The sequence below is a fragment of the Erpetoichthys calabaricus genome, chromosome 4 (genome assembly GCF_900747795.2).
Source record: "Erpetoichthys calabaricus chromosome 4, fErpCal1.3, whole genome shotgun sequence".
Lineage (NCBI taxonomy): Eukaryota > Metazoa > Chordata > Cladistia > Polypteriformes > Polypteridae > Erpetoichthys > Erpetoichthys calabaricus.
The window spans coordinates 210,960,524-210,987,823 of NC_041397.2; the positions used below are offsets into that span (position 1 = coordinate 210,960,524).

The window sequence follows — 27,300 nt, forward strand, 5'->3', positions numbered from 1 at the left end:
AATATTTTTTTGATATTATTTATTCCATTTAAGATTATTATCTAGGATAGTTCCTAAGCATGTATTTTCAGTCACCATTTCTATCTCCTCCCCAAGAACAATGATAGGTGAATATGAAGATTTCTGCCTCTTAAAGTCAAATATCATTTATTTAGTCTTTTTGACCCAGAAGCAAAAATAAATGTAATTATTTATGTATACATTACATTTTTTCTTTGTAATTCTTTTATAGATAAATTAATTTTTTGTTTATACTGTAGCTTAATGATGACTGTAGTATTTTATGTATAAATTGTAGTTCCCGTACGTGCATACTTCTCACCAACATTCTATTTTAATTCTACTTGATTCTGCATTGTCAGATATAGTGGTATTCCTACAGTCATACAACCAAAACCATTAGGATATGTTTTCTTTTATTTCATTTTTTTCTTTGAAGTCTGTTGCCTGCATTAAAGAGCATGAGAAAGCAGACTTGGCCGATTATTGAATATACTAGACAAAGAGCCCGTTTCGACAACGTAAGATGAAACGGGCATGAGTTTGTGTCAGCAGTGTATGAAGAACAAATGATAAGTAACGAAGAAGTTGTTTTGTAATGATTGCAGTCCGCTTTACTCATTACTGTACAGGCTTGTACTGTTAGTTGATGAATTTTCCAGGCCTATAGTATAATATTGAATGATGAATGTTCCAGTACAATATGGAATAGTAATAAGTATAAGCACCACAAACCTGATATAGGTGTATTGAATGAATGCGGAATTGAATCAGAATGCGTAATTAGGCCTCGAGCTGTAGTCGAAATCGCCTTTCAGGCCTCTAGGGCTTTAATCGAAGTCGCCTTTCTCTTTGAATTTTTGCGGCCGTAAATCCGCCACCTGCCGCGATGTTGGGGTTGGATGTCAGTCTTGTAAGGTTTTTCGGGCAGCTGTGCAGAAGGCAACTGCGCAGAAGGCTTCAGATGTGCGCAGAAGGCGACTGCGCATTCAGCTTCAGATGTGCGCTGAAGGCGACTGCGCATTCAGCTTCAGACGGACGTGAGTGAGTGAGTGAGTGAGTGAGTGAGTGAGTGAGTGAGTGAGTGAGTGAGTGAGTGAGTGAGTGAGTGAGTGAGTGAGTGAGTGAGTGAGTGAGTGAGGAGGCAGGCGAATTATGTATTAAGATATAGCTATTTTGGAAAAATACTTTTGAGTTATTGTATAAATAATAATGTCTTTGTTCTGTTTTTGTGTCCATTCTGAAATTTTCAAAGGGGACATCCTTGAATTTCCTATCAGACAGGTTAGTTTTAGAGGATGGCAGAGAACAATAGATAGCCTTTCATTATAGGCAAAGCTTAAGGATGGTCAAGTGAGAAGCTAAGCTTGTTGTGAGGATGGGAGGGTCATTAAAAAGCACAGAGTGGACTGGTTGTTGATTGTCTCCTGTGACAGTTGGAGGACTTTCACTAAGAAAACGTGAGTAAAGAGATTGCCATTTAGAGAAGTAACTGGTCTTGTGTGTTCTTTCATTGACAACGCAACACTTGTTATACTAGATTAGTTGATTTTGTTTCTTCAGAATCTTTAAGGACAAAGCCAAACATAATCCATCATAACAATATAAAACCTGTTAGTTTTACTTTGCAAACGTAAACTGGCTGAGTGGGATAATGAAAGAGAAAAAGACCGGCAGATGTATGAAGCAATTTCAAGAAAACAAAAGCCTTAGTCTGAAACAGGAAAAAGTCAGAGTAACCTTGAGAGAAATCAGAAATACAAAACTTATTTCATGGTCAAAATAGCATCCTCACACAAAACAGATTTATTTGCCCAAAGCTAACTCTAAATATAATCCATTGTTTTAACAGTGAATCCAAAGCTTGAATGCTAGATGTTGTTTTCCTGTATCTTAAATAGGTGGGGCATGATGCCATAATATGTCATGTCACAGTTATATTTATTGCAGACAACATGGCCGTGGCCAAGAGAAGTAAGGCTAAAATGGCAACTTTCACAACTAGCAACTCCACAAAATGTTGTCATGGTGACTACCATCAAAACAATAAAAGTCATAAACAGACTGCCCTGAAAAGTCATTTGATCCATTTTCTGAAACATTTCCATGAGAGGATAGCAGTAAACATAAGCCTGTCTTTTGGTATTAGGATATGATACTTGAGTGGAGCATCGGTTCATTACACACCAAACCTACTTATAATGGGCCATGAATGAGGCATGAATGAAGCTAAAACATGTATTTTGGGATGTGAAATAAAACAGAGAATGCAGCGAAGTGAGATTAAGGAAGTCAAGCAAACACCACAAAGTTGGTGCCCAAAATAGATAATAGGTTTCTCGATCTGCGAGCTAGTAGTGTTCACCAATACTTCACCATGCTACTTACTGAAATGCTACATTAAAGTTTATTTTTTTTCCTTTATCCGGCCATCTATTTCCTTCACACAATTGAATTGTGGGGGGGTGGGGGGTTGGTAACACAACATGAATTTTAAGAATTATTATATAGGAAATGTTTGAATCAGTTAATGAGTCCTCTTCACTGTCAGCCCTTTGATACTTCAGACATTTTTTCTTTAAACAGTGGCTGCACTTGCCAAACAGTTCAAATACTAGCAATGTAAGCAAAAGGGAAAAGTACCAAATATGTAGAATGCTTCTTTGTTGCCTTGCCACTTGTCCTAGTTTACATTCTCTTTAATATTGCTATTGACTTTCTGAAATAAAATACACTACCTCTTGTGAAATCCAGGCAGGAAAATGAGGCAAACATTTTAAAATATCTATCGACTGTATAATAAAACACTAAGGTCTGTTTGTCTACTCCCTCAGAGCAATCTGATTGGTCAGTGCGGCTTTGGTGACACAACAAAGTTGGAAGTGCAAGTGTGAGAAGCACAAGGAGGAATAAAGGCACACACTGAGAGCGTTGCCTTCATTGATGGAAATTGTTTTATTATCAGTCTTTAACAGGTACTGTGGCTAGTTACAAATTAAATAGGCAGTTTAACACGTTTTCTTCTTTTACCAATTTCAGGCATCAATGTTCTACCATTTTGATAGTGTTATTATTGCAGAACAAATCATAGAAAGGGATATTGAAGGAATTTGTCCAAAACAGTCATGGCCACCAACCAAAGAAATGCATCCAATAAAGTTATCCAGAACCATACTGTTAACCTATAAACATGTATGGATGTATCTTAACGGATTTTTGTTATTGAATGCTTTAAAATAGAGTGGGAAGCTAATTCACTTACACCTTAATTTGTTAAAAATCCAGTCTTCCGGTTCTCTCCATTATTCTTATTCACGTATAGTATCTGCATTCCCTAACTCCAGCCAGACAGCAATTCTGTTTTTCCTGTGTCCTGAGTCGACATGTGCAACAATAGTGCCAAGACTTCACACAACCTTTATTAGCTCTGTATGTGTTAGTCAGGTATTCAGTACCTCTTCTGAAGTATGAGCTATTTTTGTTTAATTGGGCACTGGTAGGTTAAATGTTTTGTTTGGGCATCATACAGTGGTCATTTTACACTTTGTATTCCAATAACTCATGCATTAGATAACATTGTGTGACAGCATTGAGAAATGGGTCCAATATGGTAATGATCTCGTGGTTTACATGATGTTATGCTTTCATGGAACAAATAAATATAGCCTGCTTCAGTGTCACTTAAAAGCTTATATTGATTGGAAATGGAATAGAAGTTTGGATTGATCCTTAAGCTTTATAATATACAATAATCATCCCTCCATTATCAAACACTCTTAAGCTGATTCAGGTTCATAGGGCCAGAAGCCTGGCCAGCCCTAACCTAAGATGGGGAACTACTCCATCCTTGTAGTATACAACGTATAAGTCAAAAAAGGGACTGTAGTAAGTACAGGAAGTGGTCTGGTATGTTGTATAGTTAAAATAAAACATTGAAAATGTGTAACCTGATAACACCAGACCTTAAGTTTTCCTGGAAGGTAGTTTTGATCTATATTTTTAAAGCTTTGTTATTGTTTCATAACGGACAAATGATGACTCCACGGATCATTTGCCTTACAATTATCAGGGTGACCTCAAAACATCTGATAAGAATGGAGGTAATTAAACATCCCATCCCTATTGCCTTTTCTAGCTTCTACAAACTGGGCATATGCTCTTGTGTCACAGATCTTCAGGTCCCCAAAATTGGTATCGATTATGCTCCTAGATGCCACCTAGAAGAAGTTGTGGACAAAATCAATGAAGTGATGAGTAACTGTGCCATAGGCATTTACCTGATCCAGTCAAGTTATCTGAACGTCTGGCTTCTCTCTTTTGGACTACAAATGAATGCTTACTGTATATACAGTACAGCCGGTGAAGGCTGGGACTCATGTTTCTACCAGGTCATATCCACAGAATATAGCCATTCTTCAGAAGAGAGTTGTTCTTTCTCTTCACCACCACTGTAAAGAGGATCTTCCCCTTAGCATTCAATGAAGAAATACTTCTGAATAGATTGGTATTGTGGGACTTCTTTTCTTTTGAAGTAAAGATAAGCACTGCTCCTTACCTCTACAAAAAAATGCATTGGCTTTTTGTGGATAGCCCTCATCAGGCCATGTAACAATTTCGGGACTGTTCTTTTGTAGTTTTAACATATACCATTTGTGCTTGGCTTGGAGGCAGATCTGGCTTTCTTTAGAATTTACTTAATCTCACTAAGTTTGGAGGATGTTATGTTAAAATACAAGGATAGTTGATCATATTGTGGCATGTGTCCTGGTGAGCCAAGTGAGATGTGCTTTCAGGGATTGCCAAGTGTGTCCTTCATGAACTCCTCAAAATCTTAATTAGTGATTTCAAACTTTCTGCTCCTCTTCTCTTCCAAAACATTCCAGCATATCTAAAAGGCTTTTGAAACACTTTGTTCTCTCCTTCTACTTCATATTTCTTTATTTTTGAATTTCCTCTGCCCTTCTCAAACCATATAACCTGATCTACGGCTGTCTTCATAGATATGTACAAATCCTGGTCTAGGCTTCCACACACTTCTCTCTCATTTATCACTGAGCCTTTTCCGTTGGTGGGTCTCAGCATGGTGATTTCTCCTGATGCTACTGCTGTTGCTAACCTTCTGCTCAATATGGTGCCTCTGTTTCTTCTGCTTATCTACAACGGTGGATTCAGAAGTACTGTGAGCACTCAACCTGTTTCTGAATCTTTCTAGTCTGACCTACAGTATAATCAAGTTACTTCCAAAGGGTTAAAACAAACTGTATGAGCAATGTTTTCTTTTAACGCATACCTTGTAAGTGAAGGACTTATATAAATAATTTTATGTTAGTCTTCTGAAACAAGGGCTGGTGTATTTTTTGAAAAGGGTTTTTTTGGCAATATCTTTTTTTTTTGTTGAATACACAGCAAATAATAAAATGTCTGCATCATATTCTTAGTAAGACTCCTGCTTCCTCCCTTTCTTTGTTGTATTTTTCTTATTCAAGTTTACCAATGTCACTCCCTAAGGAGCTGCTATTATATTTGAATGGCATAAACTAGATGATATTTTTCTTTCATTTCACTTTAAATTAACTCTATTATAAAGAATTTTTCACAATTGCAGACTTCATTTCTAAATGTCTACAGATATTTATTTTTTGTTTGTCAGCTTTATTCCTTAAGCATGAATAATAAGACTGTTTGCTAATTAGTTTAAAAGGAACTTTGTAGAAACATCTAAAGTTCACATGCCACTTTCAAAATCTTCTGCATCATCGCTCATGAGAGTAATCATCATTATGTTAAATTAAATGTAACCCATTTTTAAAATGTTAATTAGACACAGACCAAGAAACTCTTCCTGCTTATTAACTACATTGAGCTCTGAAGAATGTATTCATCTCAAAGAGCCTATTTATGTTAAATAACCGTGATGATAACTGTGGACCTACTATGCAAAAATTTTAGTTTTACAAGCAGAGTAAAAAAATGACACTGCATATGTACTACATAATTTAAATGAGTACATCTCCAGTTTAGAGCTACATGCAAGATTTGCACATATTTTTTGGTATATAGTTTAGTTATGACAAGGTCAATGTATTGTTTTAATATTCCAGTTTCATAACATGGTGTATGATTTTACTGCAGAGAATGAGTAATAAATACTGATTATTGTGGTTCCTATATTGTCTAGAATTTATTGCCTAGATCTGCATTCTTTTCCATTTATCTGTACTGTACCGTCATTCCAGGCTGTCGATCTCTTTTACCGTGCTATTCTGTTGTTTTTAACTTTTGTCAGGAATTTGGATCAGTTTTTCTCTGGCCCAGCAACACATATTTGAATAAGTTTTTTAACGTATGTAAAATTAATTTATTTTGTTATCTTGTTGATTTAAGTTCATTCTGATGATTTTAAAAATATTTTACATTATGGTGCACCTGCCACGTGTTTTCTTGTGAGTGCCTCCATTTTTTCAGTGTGTATGTTGTGTTACTACCGTGTAACGATCAGAGGTCGCACAATGTGACGTCACCATTGTGTGAGTATAAACATCAGCATTCTGCACTCCTGGCTGTCCAAGATTCTAGATGATAAACAAAGGAGATTTTCTCAGTGTTAGTGAACTGTTTGTTGATTAAAAGGGCTTAGAATATTTTACATTTATATTCAACTTTTTTGTGTGTATCGAGCTTAGTTATGTTTATTTTTGACTTTAGTTTCAAACTGTCGCTATTTTTTTTTCCTCTACTTTGGTCACTGCTTTGAACTCTCTCTGCTTTTTTCCATCCCTGGAAGAACAGTTTAATTGTAACATGATTTTAAACGGTCATGTATTTGTTGTTTATTTTTAATCATATCCTTTTTTGCTATGTAAACATGTACTGTGTGCGTGGCACTATGTAAAATAAAAATGGATTGACTGATTGAATTTACAGTGAAGTGCCTGCCACTATGCATTACCTCAGAGATGTATATCCATCCAATTTCCCACACCTGCTCAATCCAATTTTTTAGTAATAGAAATAGCATAAAATGTATATGTTAGAGGTCCTTTTTCTGATTATTTCTCAGAGAATGTGAGAATGTGGTCAGAATAACTCAAAAATAAATCACTTGGTTCAAATGAAACTCGACACAGTTAGCGCTATGAAATGGTGTATACCTGTTTTTATTAAAAAGATTTTGCTCTAGAGATGTAACAGTTTTGTAGTTTTTTTGCATGTTTGTTCCCTAGTAGCAGCATAATTAGGGAGTTATAATATACAATATTTAATAATTAAATAATTCTTTTTTCAACAAGAAATGATTCTTCTATTTCTTTCAACATATTGCAAAAATCTGTAATTTGTATGGGAAAATTATGTGCTGGACATGTCAGGTTTATTATAGCTTTATAATATCATTTAGAAATACAATAAAAAAGGCATGTCTTTTCCTTGATAGTATGGAAAAGGCTTTCTTTATACTGTAAATAGCAAATTTATCAGTTATGTTATGGCCAGGACCTGCTTTTCTTATGATACTTGTGGACGCTAGGGGTCACTGTTTCCCCTTTAAACCCAATAGACAGACACACAGGACACAGGTTAAAAGCACCAAGAAGTTGTTTAATCCTTTTCTTCTTCTTGTACAGTGCTCCCCAAGCATCACATCCACAATATGCAATCAAATAAACACAATAATATTTACAATTCTCTCTCTTCTTTCTCCTCAACACCTCCCAGCAAGCTTTGTCCACCTCCACCGACTCTGGCTCGCTTGCTGGGTCTTCAGCAGTCCTTTAAATAGTGCCTGACCTGGAAGTGCTTTTGCTCTTCCGTCCATGCTGGGTCAGATGGATAAGTCAAGTTTTCCGACAGCCCGGAAGTACTTTTGGACTTCCGTCCCCATGACTCAATAGTACTTCCAGGCTATGTAGAAATAAATGATTTGCGTGTGTGTGTGTGTGTGTGTGTGTGTGTGTGTGTGTGTGTGTGTGAATGATATTTTCAGTGTCAGAACTGGCATACAACAAATCATAAAATGAACAATGTATATGTTGATGTGCTACTGCATATAATGTCAATTGTTTAGCTGGATTGTATACATTGTAGTCAGTTTTCAGTCTGTCCTAAAAATCCAGACTTCTGTCACATGTTTTATAAATATTCACACTTAAATACTTTTAGACATGGATGGAAGAAAATAGACACACAGTATTTGTTTTTACACAAGCACTTGTATGCATTTCATGACAATGGATACGGTTTCTGAATTTATTTTCTTACCCTGTAAATCCAATTTTGGGTTAAAGGAATTGTAAATGTAGTGAAACTAGTAATGGCTGGAAAACCATAATTGGTTCTAACTGTATATGCAAAAACATTTGCACACACATACTTTCACTGGTGCCTAATGATTTCACAACATAAATTCAGATTATAGGAATTGTGAACATGCAGAGAAAATCCAAACTCTATAACTTCAGCTACACCAGCTGTAAATCCAAGGGTTTTTAAGTGGCAACATAATCTGTTGCACTCCTAGTTATCAAGTAGCCAGAGTCTTTCTTTGGTATGCTCTGTTTTTTAACTCTTTAAGACATCTATAAATGCACCATCTGTACTAGTCAAGGTAATTATATTCCATCATTTATTTACCATATTGTAGCTGAAAATAGGTTCAGCATCAATTTCTCTCATTGTTTATGCATTCTCTGGGATCAAACGTTAGTTCACATTCTCTCAGCCTCACCACAGGCTAGACATTAGTGCCCTGACCAGCTAAGAATACATTATGTGGCATATAGCAACTAACTTCACTGTTATGTGCCCAGGGAACAGTGCTATCTCTTCACTATAAAAGGCTCACGCACAAAATAGTATTTTCCTTGAAAAATGTAATTTCCAAAATATTGCAAAAATGAATACAATTTAAATAATATACTATACCAGTAACAACGCACTACAAGATAACGTGAAGTGGATACACTTGACTTGAGCATTCATAGTTTTCATACTCTTTCTCTGTATGTTTAGCATTTGTTTGCTCAGAGGTTGATGTGCTTGCTGCTTCCTGAGCAGTTCTTCTTTTCTTCACCCTTGTAGACTGCTTCTTATCTTCTTTTGTCGGCATCTTTTTGCGTTAAAACTGATTAGGTCAGTGTTTGTGTTGCAATTACTTAGTATATTTTCTTTAAATTTTCACTTAAGCTGGCACTTAAGTCTTCAATTTGCCTCAAGAATGATTTACCATATGAAGAGGTAGGGGAAGTGACGGCGAAGTTGGTAGGGATGAAAACGGTGCCCGTACGCACTGGACAAAGAAACAAACAGCCACAGTAGCGTATTATATATAAAGATATAAATAAATGTGATATATCTGTTTTTTTCCTAATGTTTAAAGGTTGTATTTATGTTATACATTAAAATTCAAAAATGAAAATATTAAAAAAAAAGCCTGGTACAGTTGTCTGTTTGCTGTCTCAAAGATCCTATGTTTGAATCCCACACCAAGTATAGAGTGTGCATGTTCTCCCTCTCTCTCCATGTTTTTCCAAAGACACTGGCAATTTTAAATTGCTCCTGCGTAGGTGAATGTGTGTCTGTGTGAATTGACCTTAGGGATCAACAGGTGGCTGGTCAGAGTTGGTTCCAGACTTCTGCCCTGATATTCCCAGCATAGGTTATGGCCACCTGTGGTGATGAATTGGATTAATTGGGTTTGATGATGATGCATTTTATTTTGTGTGTGGAAGTGTTGAAATTCAGCTTAATCAGAGTCAAATTTCCTTTAATTGGCTCAGCTAAAATTCCACAGTGAAGCCGAAACCTAGCTTTCAGAAAGTTTTGTAATATAAACAAGCACCCAAATGTGAAGAGAGCGAGAGACAGAAAAAAGCGATCAACATGTTTGCTCTGTAGCTTATTCTGACTCTGCTTTATCAATTCTATTTGACTTCACGGAGTCCAGCCAAATGGAGCAGTGGTTATGTGTGTGACTTTCTCTATATCCAACTGCTTTTAATTACATTTTGTTTTTTTTTTTATTTAAGATCACTAAAATATTATGTGCAAGTGCTTTGTGTTAAAAATAAATGTAAGCATGTTAAATAGTATGGAACAATACATAAAATTGGAAATTTATTAAATGGGATAGAATGTTAAAATGATCATCAAAGGAAGAACAGAAAAGTCATAAATAGGTTGGAACAATAAATAAAAGTATTTTATATTGTATTTCTTGGGTGGTTAACCTTTATAAAGTAAAGTGCAGAAAGCAAGGCTTATTAGAATATCAAAGATATACATTTTTTAAATGAAGAAGATGACTCATTTTTACATTTTCATTTGTAGAGGAAGCTTGGATAATGTGACATATCTACTTTATATCTCCTATTTTATTGAATTTCTATCCCTAATCAATATTAAAAAGTTTCAGAATGCATATTTAAATAGAAAGTGACAATTTGCACAGATGAAAATGCAGTATATTAATTTCAGTGATAAACATGAAGTCAGTTTTACATAATAACATAATAATTATAATATGACTAACATGTTTTTAATATGTGAAAGACAACTGACTTACACTTGAAAGATGCCTGTGCTTCCACTGAAAATATTCCAAATAGGACTTTAATTATTTTGACTTAATGTGTGCTGAAGATTGCATTCCTTGAAAACATTCCTTGTTTTACCCTATATGATTGTGGGGAAACATATTATATGTATTAATAGAAAAAAAAATGTTATTTGCAATGTTGAAAGCATAATTATGTAACACTAGTGAAATATGCAGACCTATAGCCCTAGAATAAAATATAAATTTAAAAAATTTAAAATACAGTTTTAAAGATTATTAGCTATTCATCATTTGTATGTTTTCTAGAGTCACCTCTTTCAGTTCCTTTAGAAGTTAAAATGCATTTTAACTTTCTATTTTGATACTTTCTTTTGTTTTAAACATAATAAACTACAGTTTACCATTGTTCACATTGCTGATGTAACATTGCTAAGTTGTGGTATTCAAAGAAACATTATTCTAAGGATGTAAAAGCAATGCTTTTATATGATCGGAATTTTGACTGTTTCACAGCCTTTTCAGTTATTGCCATGCTTTTTAGTCTGTTTGGTGTTTTTTTCATTCTCTATGCTGAACTTTGTCTTTCATGCATATGAGCCATTGTGTTTGTGTGTTGCTCATTTGCTCTATATTCAGAATGACTTCTTGCTTATCTACTGTATGTGCATTAGTGTCTTGTTGTCTTCTTCTTTCTAGTTCTGCATCACTTAATCCATCCATCCATTTTCCAACCCGCTTAATCCGAACACAGGGTCACGGGGGTTGGCTGGAGCCAATCCCAGCCAACACAGGGCACAAGGCAGGAACCAATCCCGGGCAGGGTGCCAACCCACCGCAGGACACACACAAACACACCAAGCACACACTAGGGCCAATTTAGAATCGCCAATCCACCTAACTTGCATGTCTTTGGACTATAGGAGGAAACCGGAGCGCCCGGAGGAAACCCACGCAAACACGGGGAGAACATGCAAACTCCACACAGGGAGGACCCGGGAAGCGAACCCAGGTCCCCAGGTCTCCCAACTGCGAGGCAGCAGCGTACCCACTACGCCACCGTGCCGCCCGCATCACTTAATCTCCTTCCTCAGTTGTCTTGATGCCCATCAGATGTTGCTGTTGTCACTTGGTTTTTCAATCACTTTGCTGTAAACACGTGACCACAGGTCCCTTTGCTGTTCTTTATGGCCATCAGGTTGTCACTACCTAATTTTGTTCTGAATTTCCATAACATTTTAGGCTGTACATTTTTGATTGAGGCCAAGATCAAGGTTCTAGCCCCATTATTTAACGAGTAATTGCTGGAAAGACCATAGCATTTTATTTATACAGAAGATAATAAATGGCAGAATGCTGTTAATTGCCTTGTTGCTAATGACCTACCAAACTGAACAGACTTCAGTACCATATATGCCAGAATAGATAGATAGATAGATAGATAGATAGATAGATAGATAGATAGATAGATAGATAGATAGATAGATAGATAGATAGATAGATAGATAGATAGATAGATAGATAGATAGATAGATAGATAGATAGATAGATAGATAGATAGATAGATAGATACTTTATTAATCCCAAGGGGAAATTCACATACTCCAGCAGCAGCATACTGATACAAAAAACAATATTAAATTAAAGATTGATAACAATGCAGGTAAAAACAGACAATAACTTTGTATAATGTTAACGTATATTATAACGAATATTTACAAGAATAAACACTGAGCCTCAGAACCAGCATAAATAGGGCAGATAAGGTAGATTTTAGCAATGGACATAGAATGAAACTGTCACTCAGCGGTTGAATGCAAATGAAACTATGACATATGGAAGAAATACAAATGTATGGAAGATATCCATAGTTGAGGCAATCATTCTGTGCCCTAAAGCTAAAATGATCTCAAACAGGATGGAAATAAAAAGTGCAAATTACGCATTTCCCATTTTAATTCACAGTCCCATGGACCCAGATCCAATCTTGCCAATGAAAGACACAAGGCAGAAACCAACTCTGGATGACACTATATATATATATATATATATATATATATATATATATATATATATATATATATATATATATATATATATATACACACTGTATACTGAGCCTTTTTAAAGTCACCAGCTACCCTAACGCACATATCTTTGGAAGCAAAACATGGATTATGTGCAGAAAAAACATGCAGAAGTATGTTGTGTAAGATTATAATAGATTTACAGGTAGATGTCATGAATGTTCATCATTAAATTATGATTGAATTATTAAAAAATTTAGTTTCAACAATAAAGATTTAATTTAAATTACTGTACATTACATTAGTTTCATGCATTAAGTGCTATAAAATATTAACCTGATAATATAGATCCAATTTGACCTTGCAGGACATTATCATGCACTAGAAGATATACACTTTGGTTACATCAAAACACAATAAACATAAGGTATATTGTTCTCTGGCTAAGATCTAGGGATTAAGGAGTTTGTGCCAAGATGAGGTCTTTATTCTCTGCCAGCAGGAACATTAAAACTGTATTCGCTCTCTTATTGCAGAAGCAATGATCATATTGCTTCTGTCAAAGGTGTCTATTACTATATTTTCATTTGTGGACAAATATGAACAATGTAAAATATATTTATACCAGCTATTTTATTGCTTTTCTATTCACAAGGGAAAAGTAAAAAGACACAAAATACATTTCTATGGACTGACGCCACATCCAGGACTGTTTCACGGTATGCGTCCAGTGCTGCCAGAATAGACTCCAGTACAATGCTGACTCAGAATAGGATTAAGTGGATTTAAGGATGTACAGTGATGTAATATTATTTACAGCATGGTTATCATTATTGCTTTGTTCTCCCTTGCAGTTGATCAAAGCGTCTATCACGTTTCTCACAGGTCCTCTAATCATTTGTGCTTTAGAAATATGGTGCAAGGTGAAGAGGAGCCTTACCCTTTGTCCAGCCAGGCAACACACACTCTCCTATTTTTCATAACTTGGCCCTGCACATTGGATGTGATCCTAATGTTGGACATAATACCTTCCAGCCCAGGTCTAGTAAAGGTATTAACTAGATATGCTCAGGTTAGGTTTTTTAAGGCTGATACCTATAAATAAATAAATGTTGTTGATACCGACCACAAATGTAATGTTACTTCATTAAATTCATCACTCAGTCGATTCGGGTTTATTTTTTCTTTATCACTTTTAAAAACTTTTTACACTAATCTCCTGCATAACCAGACAAATAAAGCTGTTATGTTCTATATTAAAGTGTATTTTTATAATTGAACTATCTCTTCATGTTAAAACTGATTAAGGCAATGTTTGTGTTGCAATTAGTATATTTACTTTAATTTTTCACTTAAGCTGGTACTTAAGTCTTCAACCTGCCTCAAGAATGATTTAAGATAAAAAAGAGGTAGGGGAAGTGACGGCGAAGGGATGAGAATGGCGCCTGTACACATGCGCTGCATGGCCACCCTGCTGGCTGCTGCCGAGAGTTGATTCTACAATAAAATAAAATAAAAATAAAAAGCGGAATAACCTTGGAGGTCAATCATCACCCCGAAAGTAGATAGCAGACATCACGTAGTATATGTGTACCAAATTTCAGGTCAAATCCAGGACAGACAAACAAACAGTCACAGTAGCGTATTATATATAAAGATATTATGAGGGGTCGTTCAGTAAAAAAAACATTGGTTTATAAATATTGTGAAAGGCGCTATATAGCGCCCGACCCGGCACAGACTGAGGCAGAGGCACGTGCTAAAATAAAACACACTTTTATTTTTCTTCAGCTGTGGGGCACGCCTTCCTCGTGTCCCACAGGCCCAACACAGTCCCAAAGGCACTTAAATATAGCACATCAAACAACACTTTCCTTCCACGTTGGCACCACCACTCCTCCCAGGCAACCTCGTCCTCTTCCTCCCGATTCTGGCTCTCGAGTGGTGGTGGCTGGTCTTTTTTATACCCCACCACCTGGGCCCTAATTGTATTTCCGGATGGGGCTGAAGATTTGACCAGCCGGGCTGCAGGCTCCATGCAGCTCCCCCTGGCGGCCATCCGAGGCCCCCAACCAGGCTGTGGAGGACTCCCACAACCTGGCGCATGGCTCCATGGAAGATGAATCATCGTCTGCCAGGGAGCTCCCCCGGAACAGATGCAGTAGGGGCGTCCCTGCCGGGCATGGTACCCGGCTGTCCATTACAATATATAAATTGATTCAGATATATATATTGATTCAGGTACATTGGTTTGAATATATATATACATTTGCTTTAATACATCCATTCAGATATACAGTATATATTGGTTGGGATACATTGGTTTAGATACATCTGTTCAGATATATACATTGGTTGTGATATATATATATATATATATATATATATATATATATATATATATATATATATATATATATATATATATATATATATATATACACATTGGTTTGTATAGATCTATTCTGATATATATATACATTGTTTTTTTTAAAGTGTTTTAACGTAACAAGTAGGTTTACTTTCATGGAGACTATTCTGTGTTACAATTGGTCATGTGGAGAAGCAAAAAGAAAGAAAACAGAAGGTTTGGAAATGGGGGTTGATATCTTTTGATTGAGAAAGTACAGCTGTAATAATCTCACAGAGAAGAATATCCATTGCATTCTCTGTCTATGTTTCTGACCACCAGCTCATGAACTCAACACTTTCATATTATTTACATTAAACAGTGGGCTGTAGCCGATACCCATTCATACTCCCAGCCTCTTGGTGCTTCTTTATACCTGCCAAAAGGGTTCTTTACATTAAACGTGCAGGGTAACTTGTAATCTCTCAGGACTCTTTACGGATAACCAGGCAAAATGCCCTGGGAGTACCCTCACTGTTTTCTCTTAGCCAATTCAGCTGTATGTCAAAATGCAAGAAGCGTTGCGATAAGTGCTGGACAGCTACTGGGTGATAGTGGGTATATCCCTCATATTGGCATCTGTAACTATCCATCACTGGCTGACGAACAATACAGCCCAGCACATCAGCAGACCCACAACATATGGAAAGCAAGGTATAGGTATAGCTATATGGAAATGTGTTTCTGCTGTATTCTTAAGCTTTCCCTATATGTAATATAACATATAATAATATTATATATATTTGAGAAGCAAACACACAGTGCACCATCTCAAGGAGTATGGGATTTTATAAAGCCTCATGAAATTGTATTTAATTTAATGATTATGGGAAAATAACTTAGAAACAATATGTGTCCAGTTTTGTGATTATTTATACCCTTTATTGTATTTGGTTATTAAATTATGGTGTAACGTTTACTTACATTTCACAAGTATTTTTTATTCTTCTGAAGGGCCAATAATAGAAAAAATATAATTGTATTATTATTAATCAAATGCTTTTCCATCAACTCATGATGCTTTTTTGGATGTGGTTTCAGGGACAGGGTTAACTAAATTGTAATTTATGCTTTGTCATAAATTTTTAGGTTGTATACATGCATCTTAAAGTTGCTTGTTAGTCATGAAGATTCACTGATTTTAGGAAATGGAGCTCTGCTCTGTCATTTGTTTAAAGAATTTTCGATACCGGAAGCCATTTCTCATTTGAATAAACATTTTGATTCCAGATTAGTTAACATGTATTAAGTTTTAATGTATTATTTCACATCTCAAGAATAGTAAAAAATGGATAATAAAAATTCTGTATAAAATGGAACAAATAATAAAATTGCATTCTGTTTTGTTTCTTGCCAGCTCATTGTAATTAATACCTAATTCTTCTATTTTTATACAAAACATAATTATTCAATGTAAAAAAAAGTCCTTTTTTCATAAGATTATACATGTTTGCCTTTTTTACTGAACAGATATTTATGCATTTGGAGTTTTTTAATGCTTGATTCCTTTTGATATATACAATTCTAAAAATAGAGAAAACTATAATCTTTTTCTTATGTTTTAATTTTAATCAGTCATTCTGTATTTAATAATCCTATTTTATACAATTAAGTGAAATGGAGCCTCATTTATTCTTTCTGTTTACCTTATATAGGCCAGCCCTGCTCCCATAATTGTGAACACAGAAACCCTCGACTCCGTGCCATATGTAAGTACGCCAATTACAAATGGTTTGTTAAATGTCTGAGCTTAATGGATTAAACTCAGTTTTTATTTTGCTTTATAAGCTGTTTATCTTGGTTTCTTATATTTACTGATTGATTGGAAAATAATGCTAACTTAAAAAAAGAAGACAAAAAATGGTTAGAGTTCTTCCTTATTTGTATGGATTATAAGTATTTTTCAGCCTGTTTCGGGTAAATTGGCAGATTTTGCATCATAATAGTCTGTCCCAATATCATTTATTAAAAATTGGTTCATGTAGGTAATACAAAATCCAGCATTTTCCAGACTATATTTAGATTTTTTTTCATTTCAAGATCTTAACAAGATTAGTTTAACAATGGTGTTCAAAATAAGCCCAGAATTTTGAGTTACCAATTGAAAATCCATCCATCCATTTTCCAACCCGCCGAACTCTAATTACAGAGTCACGGGGGTCTGCTGGAGCCAATCCCAGCCAACACAGGGTGCAAGGCAGGAACCCGGAGGTGAAACCCACGCAGACATGGGGAGAACATGCAAACTCCACCCAGGGAGGACCTGAGAAGCGAACCCGGATCTCCTTACTGCAAGGCAGCGGTGCTACCACTGCACCACTGTGCCGCCCCCAATTGAAAATGCTTTGGCAAAAATACATTATCATTAGACATTTCGAAGGACCATAATTAAGCCAAAGAAAACACCATTTTATTTTCATTATCTAAGAAATCATGTAGAAATGTTTATTTTTTTCAAAGTAACTAAAAGATTAATAGGCAGCATCTGTAAAATTGCAAATGCAGGTTTGCTCAGGATGTGGGATATGTGGTTAGTATAAGGCAAGATGCCCAGGTTAATAATAATAATAATTCATTTTATTTAAAAGTGTCTTTCATGGCTCTCAAGGATGCCTTACAAAATTAAAAGAAAACTATGCAATAAAAACAATTAAAATAAAATAATGTTATGCAAATATAATAATAAAAGTGCAAAAACCAAATAGTCAAGCAGCAAATTCAGGGAAGTAGGCAAGTCTAAAAATAAAAGTTTTAAGTCTGTTTTTGAAATTGGGCAGTGAATCAATGCTGCGAATATCCTGAGGGATGGAGTTCCAAAGATGAGTAGCAACGAAGCTAAAAGATCTAAATCCCATGGTAGATAAATAAGCAGAGGGCGTAACAAGGAGGTTTGAATAAGAAGATCAAAGAGTACAAGCAGGTGTATAAATGTGGAACAGATTGGAGAAATATTGAGGTGCCAGATTATGAGGAGCTTTGAACGTTAAGAGCAAAACCTTGAAATAAATACAATATTTAACAGGAAGGCAGTCGAGTTCATACAGAACCGAAGTAGCATGAAGTGAGTCAGTTATCACTCATTACATATACATACCTTTAGGGTACCCTGTGGCTGCATTTAACTTTCCTCCAATCCAAACTAGAATGGAGGAGAATAATTACCTATATTTGATCACTGTTTCTAATTAGAAAGCATTTTGCAGATTTTTAAGACCATTTGTTCTTGTGGAATTCCATAGGGACTGCTTAGGTTTTGTACCTCTCTGCTTTACTTAGGACATGAAAAATCTTTTAGATATCCAGTCTGTGATCTACATAGTGTGCTTGTGTATGCTAGTTGTTTTGACTTGAAGCTTACATAAATTAGTAAGCAGACTAGTGATGTAATCGTAGTGTTTTGTTTAATCCAGGACTCTGGATCCAGTTGAAAACTTTTGTTATGCTTTACATGGGGAAACCATTAAACAGAGAAATGTGCCATTAAAAAGTGATACAAGCATGACAAAGCACATCAGTATGTTATCAGAATAACAGAACAACAGAAGGTCATGTTGGCTAATCTCATAAATCAGTGGCATCATTTAGATGTTTAAAATACGTAAACTATGTGGAATCTTTACAGATGACAATTCACCTTGAATTCCACCTTCACTGTGAAATTCACCTTGAGGCTTTTTTGGTGTCCAATGATACATAAAGGTGTGAAGAAGTATGCTAAAGGCTTCATTTTTAGCGATTTGTAACATATTCAACATAATGAAATTGTTAATATCAATGTAATTAAAAATAAAATAAACTATAATAGAGCTATGGCTCTCAAGTCTACTGCTGCTCTGACTATGCAGTCTTGGATTTTATTACATATTTATTATGTACATTAATTGATTTTGTAAAGCAGCTCATTTAAATAATTTTATAGTAGATGTTTTTCGATCTGTATTTTTAGGTTAGGTTGGATACAGGTCTGCAATTCAATTTGCACGTTATAAATACTTTTTGTAGGGTATTAAAATAAATCCTGCTTCTAGATAGCATTTTGAAGAAAACAGAAAGATGAGACAAGTAAATCAGGATTTTGAAAAGTATTTAAAATGCATTTACTGATTTCCTATACAACTGAATCTTAAAATGTAATTGTAGCATTATGGGTATGTCAAGTTTTGTGTGTCTTGATACTGTATATAAACCACTTTTTCTCTTAGTAACTGTAACCTGCACCTTGATCCAGTTTGTGAATGCAGCTACATAATGGCCCTTTGGCTAGAGTTTGTAAATCTTGGAAACTTGTAACTTCACATATCAAAGGTTCACTATCTTTTGCAATATTGCAAACATGGCCACAGAATGTGACTCTCTACTAAAAACTTCAGGCTTTGGGTGTCTACAGGAATTAGTGCCTGAATATTGTATTCTGCATAAAACTGTAACCTCAAATTGAGTATGCTGTCTTTAGAGATGTCTACTTTTCATCAACTTCAACTTACATTTGTTGTTACTAGCATATGTTGCTCCTGTTATGATTCATGAAATCCCTGAATATGAGTTCCAAAAGGATTTGGATTACAGAAAAATCACATATTGAAAAATGGTTCATACAGCTCAGAAGGACATTATTGGATCATTATATTCTGGTTCATTTAGAAGTTTTCATGAACACCATTTTAGTAAACTTGACAGACATATTTGGAGACCATATCTTACAACAGGAGCCCTGTAATAAATGTAGATAGTTTACATTAACTTTACTAACAATCCCTTAGTTTTTCTAAGTTATATATACAGTATTTATATATACTATATATATATATATATATATATATATATATATACATATATATATATATATATATATATATATATATATGTATATATATATATATATATATATATATATATATATGTATATATATATATATATATACATATATATATATATATATATATGTATATATACATATATATATATATATATATATATATATATATATATATATATATATATGTAATATATCATTATGCTTCTGCATTGTCTATGTTTTGCCCTCTGAACATTACACACCTTGAACATCATAGTGATTCAAAAGGCTCTTGCACAAACTGCACTCTTTCTATACGCCATAGGCACATTACTAAGGTCTACATTGTATTTTTAGGAGAAGGACTAATCTTAATGTTATTTAGAAACTAAAGATACAAGTATATAAGATTTTGATCCAGAATTGTTTGATAATTTAGAATTTAGTTTTTCCATTGCCTTTGATGTTTGTAGTATACCTGATATGTTGGAAAATTAAACTTCAGTAATACATTTCTGACTAATGAGTATGTTTTCATGTATCATTCAATTAGACTGTTATATCCAGTGGCCTCAGGAAGTGGGCCAGTGTGTATAGTCATTTCTGAAATTCAATAGATGCCCTAAATACATAGTAGAGATGCACCGATTGTATTGGACCAGTATCAGTAATGACAGATAAAGCAAGAAAATGCTACGCTCCGCTATCGGCCGATAATCTATACTAATAAAAGGCAAAGCCCTCACTGACTCAGAGAAAGCTCAGCGCACAGCTTGGTTATATTACAACCGGAGGGCTGAACTGACAATGTGGTATACAAAGAGATCCTTAACAAATAATTATTGGTATATTTTCCCTCAGTTTAAAAAGATTTACTTTTCTTCTTAAAAAACATTTTAAAGCAGTACCTCGCCGCTGCGAAGCGCGGGTATTTTGCTAGTTAGAAATAACCCTGTATTTACTGCCGATTATTTCCATTGCAAAAAACATTTCCCATGATGCACCAGCAACAAAAGTGAACAAATAGAAAAATGTCTGTCATGTGGGCTCACTTTAGCATCTGAGTGGGTGACCCGAGAAATGCTATTTTAAACTCTGCTCTGCAACAATTACACAAGGATAGAATACTACTAAAAGATAGAATACAAAAAATCTGATTCCTGACCTTGAGGCAGAGCATACTAAGCAAAATGAAGAGTTTCTGGAAAGCTTCAGTCAAGAATGCTCATGTTCCAGTGCTTCCCAAAGATAGCACAAGAATCTGATAGACAAACAGACAGTACAAAAGCTCAAAGTATTATGGAATTCATTATACTTTAAGATCAGTTATGGCAGATTTTTGTTATTAATTTTAAATAAAATAGTTATTGGAATTGTGCAACTAAGCAGTTAAGTTATAAAATATACAGTATAACTCAGAGACTTTATATTTTGTTTATTAAGTTAATGTTTATATTGCCTTCACTAACTTAAAGCATCTAACCAGTGACTTAAAATGAGAGCAATTAAGTTACAAAATTATCCGAAATAAATGCAGTTTATTTTTTCATATTTTGCAGATATCATACACTTTCACAAATGTAATTATCCAATATTAGCAGAACTACCAAAAATCGGTATCGACAGTGGCCGTGTTTTTTTTTTTTCTTCAAATAATCGGCTATCAGTATCAGTCACAAATTTTCATATTAGTGCATCACTAATAAATAGTATTAAGTAATTATTTTTATCCTAATGGTAGACATTTGTTCATGAACTATACTTCAGACCTCACTGAAATGCAAAACAGGATGCACACAAGGCAGAGACCAATAAAATAAATGTGTTCATCTAACTGAGCAAATAATTTGTCCGATCAACATTCTTTTGAGTTAAGTGACGGATAAAGTACCCACTACTTCAGTCTGTACTAGCCTGATTTTGGCTTAAAGATGTGAACTGTACAAACATAAGCATTGTTACTATTGAACCTGTTTCTTGGGTATAGCTGCAGATGCAGCTATTCAAACTTAAAAACAGTAATAATAAAAAATGTTATTTAATTGTGCCTTTTAAGCCTTTCAAGGACACATTACAAGATAAAACCATACAATATATAACAGTAGATGGTAGCAATCATGTTCTTCTTTTTTGACTGCTCATGTTAGGGATTTCCACAGGAGATCATTTCTTTCCATATCTTCCTGTCCTCTACATCTTGCTCTGTTAAGATCATAGCAATACAGTTCATAAATATTCCATGAAAATGTACACAAATGAATTTCATTTTCTTCACAAATATTTTATTCATCAGAGCCTTTAACCCAGTGATTTACAGTAAAGAAGTTAATAGTTTTAATGTGCTTGACATTATTTTTTAAGAACTTTATTAGCTATTACCATTATAAGAATAACAGACTTTTTTTAATTTTAACATGTTTACTTCTATGACCTTCATTGTAGTTTGAATGAAACTTGCTCTGCATGGCTGAATAAAGTTTGTAGTGAGCTGAGGCAAGTAAAGAGTGGAGTTAGCCAGCTTGCTTTCCGCTAGATGCTAAAGAGATATAAGCTTTTTCACCATTCAGAGTTGTACTTGACATAAATGACTACAAAAAAGACATGAGTGGGTTAAAAAATATTTATCAATAAAGTGTAACATCAGTGGACAGCATGGGCAATGACCCAATAAACATGAGGGGTGGGCAAGAACTTTTAGAAACTTATAGGCTACAACATAAATTATAACCTAACAACAACAACAATAATAATACTATTCCTCAAACTAGTGTAGCATGGGAGATAATGACGTGAAACAATTGCATAAAAGTTCTCCATGGTCATCCTCTTTCTGTAAAAAGTGATATCCTGCATTGATTGGATGTTAAGATTTTCTTTGCATCATTTCATGAGATATCGTAAACAGGAATCCTGGATAAATGTGTACCACTAGTCATGTTACTCTGAGTTCATTCAGTTTTTTAATTTTGTTATTCTAGTCAGTTTATTTAATGGACATACTGTACATTTAAATTTAATATTTATTGAAGCCATGTGATAAGATTATGATTATACTGTCACCATCGGTGTAAGATATCTGTTAACACTGGAGGGCTGAATAGAGATCTACGCAAACTCTGTATGCAGTGTTGCACAAAGGTCATTTATGTGACACAGATTCAATAAATATAAAGAAATATAAAATGCAGAGAAAAAAGATATAAGATAGCCTGTCATAACAGCCCAGTTGCTGTGCTTTTTCTGAAATGTTGCACCTCAAATGTGTATTTTTCCAAAAGAGTTGTGCAGAGTTGCTCTGTTCTTGTGTCCAGAGGTTTTTATAGACACACCTGGCAGTAAGAATATCTACCAGCCAAGCAGATAATGCAGTATTCACACATGAAATAATGCAGCAGAATTCACCTTGTGTGTTTTTATTGGCTGCAACTGTAATGTATGATAACTAATATAAATGTAGAGCAAGTACAAAACTCACAAAAGATCACAAGATCTCCTGGTTAAGATGTGCCAACTTATGTTGTTCTGTGGGATTTGAAAGGGGGATTATTTTGGTGCAATGAAGGCTGGTTAAGTGGGTTAGTATCTTCACCTGGTAGACAGGCGTTGAAGTCCCATATATTAAGACTACAATAGGCAGCAGGGTTGTATTTCATTGTCCTGTATTCACCCTATTGATTTTTCAATAGTTTCATTATTTAAGTAAATCAAGTGCAGTCAAGTCAATTTTATTTATAGAGCACATTTAAAAACAACAGAAGTTGACCAAAGTGCTGTATAGCTTCCATAAACACACCAATACAAACAGTATATACAGTATATACACTCTTTTGGGACTTCCCCCAATGGGACAACATGCCGAAAAGCATCCCGAAGCCTGATCACCGGATCTATGAAGGGCAGCATATCCATTGCCAGAGCAACCGCAGGCTCCCAGCGCTGCAATGGCTTCCCGGGAAAACAAATCCGAACCGATCACGGTCGCGCTATAAGTGTCTGTCATCGATGGGTGATGCAAGGAAGTTTATAAATGCAGGGAACAGTATTACTTGGCCATGACCCTGCCTGATTGCTGTGTCTCATGTTTTGAGGTGCAAGATAGGGACTCATATATATAATATAAAATATATAATAAGTACAACAAAAATTAAATAGTAACATACAAGCTTAAAAAGCTAAGGCTAAGGTTTTCAGGCAGGATTTAAAAGTGATCAAAGTTGGTGCTGAGCAAATATATAAAGGTAGATTATTCCAAAGCTTAGGGGCAGATACTGCAAAAGCATGTTCCGTTCTAAGCTTAAGTCTAAATCTCGGCACAACCAATAACTTCTGGTCAGAGGACCTCAGTGATTGTGAAGGAGAGTTAGAGTGTAAGAGGTCAGTAAGATAAAAGGGGGCTGAACTATTCAGGGACTTAAAAACAAACAGTAAAATTTTAAACTCAATCCTGTAGTGATCAGAAAGCCAATGAAGAGAAACTAGGACTGGTGTGATGTGATTCTGTTTTTGTGCTCCTGTTAGAAGCCTGTTAACAGCTTTCTGGACTTGATGAAGATGAGCAAGAGATAACTGATTAACTCCAATGTATAATGAGTTGCAATAGTCAAGCCAACAAAAGACAAACGTATGAATTAGTGTTTTAAAATCATGTATAGAAAGAAAGGGCTTGACCTTAGCCAATATCCTGAGCTGATAGAAACAGGCTTTAACAATGGAGTTAATTCGTTTATCAAATTTGAGGACATTATCAAAAATCACATCAAGATTTTTTGCGAAGGGTTTACAGTAGGTTATCAAGGGGCAAAGATTAATTTCTGTAGCACAAATAAGGTCAGAGGGTCCAAAACACACAATCTCTGTTTTTTGTCATTTAGACTAAGAACATTTAGTGACATCTATGTTTTAATATCTTCTAGATATTCCAATAAAGGTTTAAGATAATTTGTTTTGATCTGTTTCAGTGGTACTGTACATATATCTATGTATCATCTGCATAGCAATGGAAAGAAATAATGGGTTTTTAAAAAATGGATCCTAATAGCAATATGAACAGTGAAAAAAGAATAGGCCCCAGAATAGATCCTTGAGGGACCCCACAAGTGATAGGTATCGAGGAGGAGGAGAAATTGCCCAGCCTGACTGAAAAGCTTCTACGTGTGAGATATGACCTGAACCATTCCAAAGCAATTCCTTGTATACCCACATACTGCTCAAATGGGTGATAATAATGTCATGGTCAACTGTATGAAATGCTTCAGTCGGATCTAAAAGCAACAAGATAGCAGTATCCCCAGTCACTTTTTAAAAAGAGATCATTTGGTAACCTTAAAAGTGCAGACTCAAAAATGCCATTTTCATTTAAAAAGTTTGAAGCTATAGAAAGACAACCTTCTCCAGAATTTTAGAAAGAAAGGGCAATTTGGAGATGGGTCTGAAATTTGACAAGTCTATAAAGTCCAGATTTGTTTTTTCAATTAAAGGCTGCACCACAGTATGTTTAAAAATCTCATGGACTGAACCAGTCTGAAGACATCTATTTATAATGTTCAAAATGCTAGGCCCAACTACTTCAAAAACATCTTTTAGAAGACTTGTGGGAATAGTTGTGGGTTTAGGTGACTAATTCTGCCAAAAAAGGGAGAGATTCAGGTTCAAGGTGATGCAAAAACAGCTGTCCATGTAGGAGCTAATGTTAACAATTTTATGAACAAAAAATTAGAGAAAATCCTCGCAGACTGTTGGTGTCTTGCAGTCCGTATAGGAACAGAAGGTAGTGATAAAGCCAAAAGTTAGATGGTTTATATGTTTAGCTTATAGTACGTCTTTTATATTTATACTAATGTTTCCAATCCGGATGAATATTTTGCTACATATCTAATAGGTTGCTTTATTGTTTAAGCTATAAATGTAAATTGATTTCCCTTACAGACCCTTTACTTAATTAAAAAAGTAAATGAAAAGGTCACATACTTTTTTATGTGGTTCTGTTAGTCATTTTTTAGTCAAGTTTAGTTCAAACTATTAAGTGTATCATAATTGAGTTTGGTGTAACTCAGTGTGTCATTGAACAAGATTATCTTATCAAGGTGTCTTCCATCATGGTTCCCAGTAGTAATATCAACAACTGCAAGACTTTATTAAAAAAATAATAATAATAAAAGTAAACCTCTCATAAAAACTATTGCATTTACAAGTGACACTCTCTTCAATCTTGCTGGGCTTTCAGGTGATACAGGGAGTTGCAGTTATTGCCTTAGCTGTAGATAAATTGTTAGCTATTACATCCTACTGGGAATAGGAGAGCGATGAAGCAGTAGGTGATTTAACTTGTGTTTGCAGATTCAGACTTCACAGCTCACCGAGTATATAATCAGACTGATCGAATTCTTATTTACTTTCCAGTATTATAGTAAGATCATACAATGATGTATAAGAGAAAGAACTGTAATTAAATTGCTGATATCTATCTTTTCATTAGCTAACCTGCCTACCGTATCTAGTTCATGGTCACAGAGGGCCAGTGTCTGTCCAAGTAGCACTAGTTGCTAAATATGAGCCAACAGTAGATGAGATGCCAGCTCATCATAAGGCCTGCTCATGCACACATCCACACTCACTTATACTGAGCTAATTTAGATTTACAAATTAACCAATAATCAATATAATATGTAAAAATAAAATCATTTGTGTTCTACAGCTTTCGTTGATTAGCACAAAAAGTGATTTTGGTATTGGCATACAAGTGATTTCTATTAATATATACTGTAAAATGCATTTGCTTTATTTTTATTCTGCATTATAAAATTGCTTTATATTAGCGATTTGTAACATAACATAATAAAGCAACTTGAAACCTTCCAGTTCAGGGTAGCAGTCTTGGCCAGCAACCAGTTCTGGATAGGAAACCAGTCCATCACAGAGCCCACTCATCCAAACACATGAACTCAAACAGGGTCAGTTTAGAATCAACATCATCAAAGAGTGATCAGGGTACGGGAAAAAAAAACACTTTCAGAAGTAAACACATACGATTACACACAGAGCTTGAAGTGGAAAGAAATAAGTGGCTGTTTTTGTGTGCTTTTTGGTCTTCCTTGTGATGCTGTTCAAATTTAACACAAGATCTTAATCAAGTGGAGTTCCTCTTTGGAGATTCGTGCACACTGTAGTGAATATATTGTGATGACGTAAGCGATGGGTAGGTGGGTAGCCATTTGAAACCGGGAAATTTAGATATTTTTCAGTTCTTTATTGGGACATAAAGCATGACATCGGGACTGTCATTGTCACTGGGATGTCTTGTCACCCTAGTAAGTCATAGTGTCATTTAAAATAATCATTATAATATGCAGATAATGGGGATTTAGTGCATAACGGCTTACATACCGCAAGGTCCCATGCGCACTCAGTCAGTCAGTGATAGTAATTTCCTCCCTCCACCTGTAGTCTGCTGGTGTTTAATTAACTAATATGGGGGGTCTGTCTGCAGTCAGTAGCAGCTATCAGAGGTGAAAAACAGCA

General features: G+C 35.0%; 1 protein-coding gene across 36 annotated transcripts in view; it reads left to right on the top strand.

The window, feature by feature from the left end:
- The window catches only part of dlg2 (discs, large homolog 2 (Drosophila)), a 1,641,316-nt gene that overhangs the window by 1,152,661 nt on the left and 461,355 nt on the right, over window positions 1-27,300 (top strand). For all 36 annotated transcript variants that reach the window (XM_051926947.1, XM_051926951.1, XM_051926957.1 and 33 more), the window contains one exon: window positions 16,642-16,695. In XM_051926947.1, the coding sequence (XP_051782907.1) occupies window positions 16,642-16,695 (54 nt within the window). The remainder of the gene's footprint in view (window positions 1-16,641; window positions 16,696-27,300) is intronic.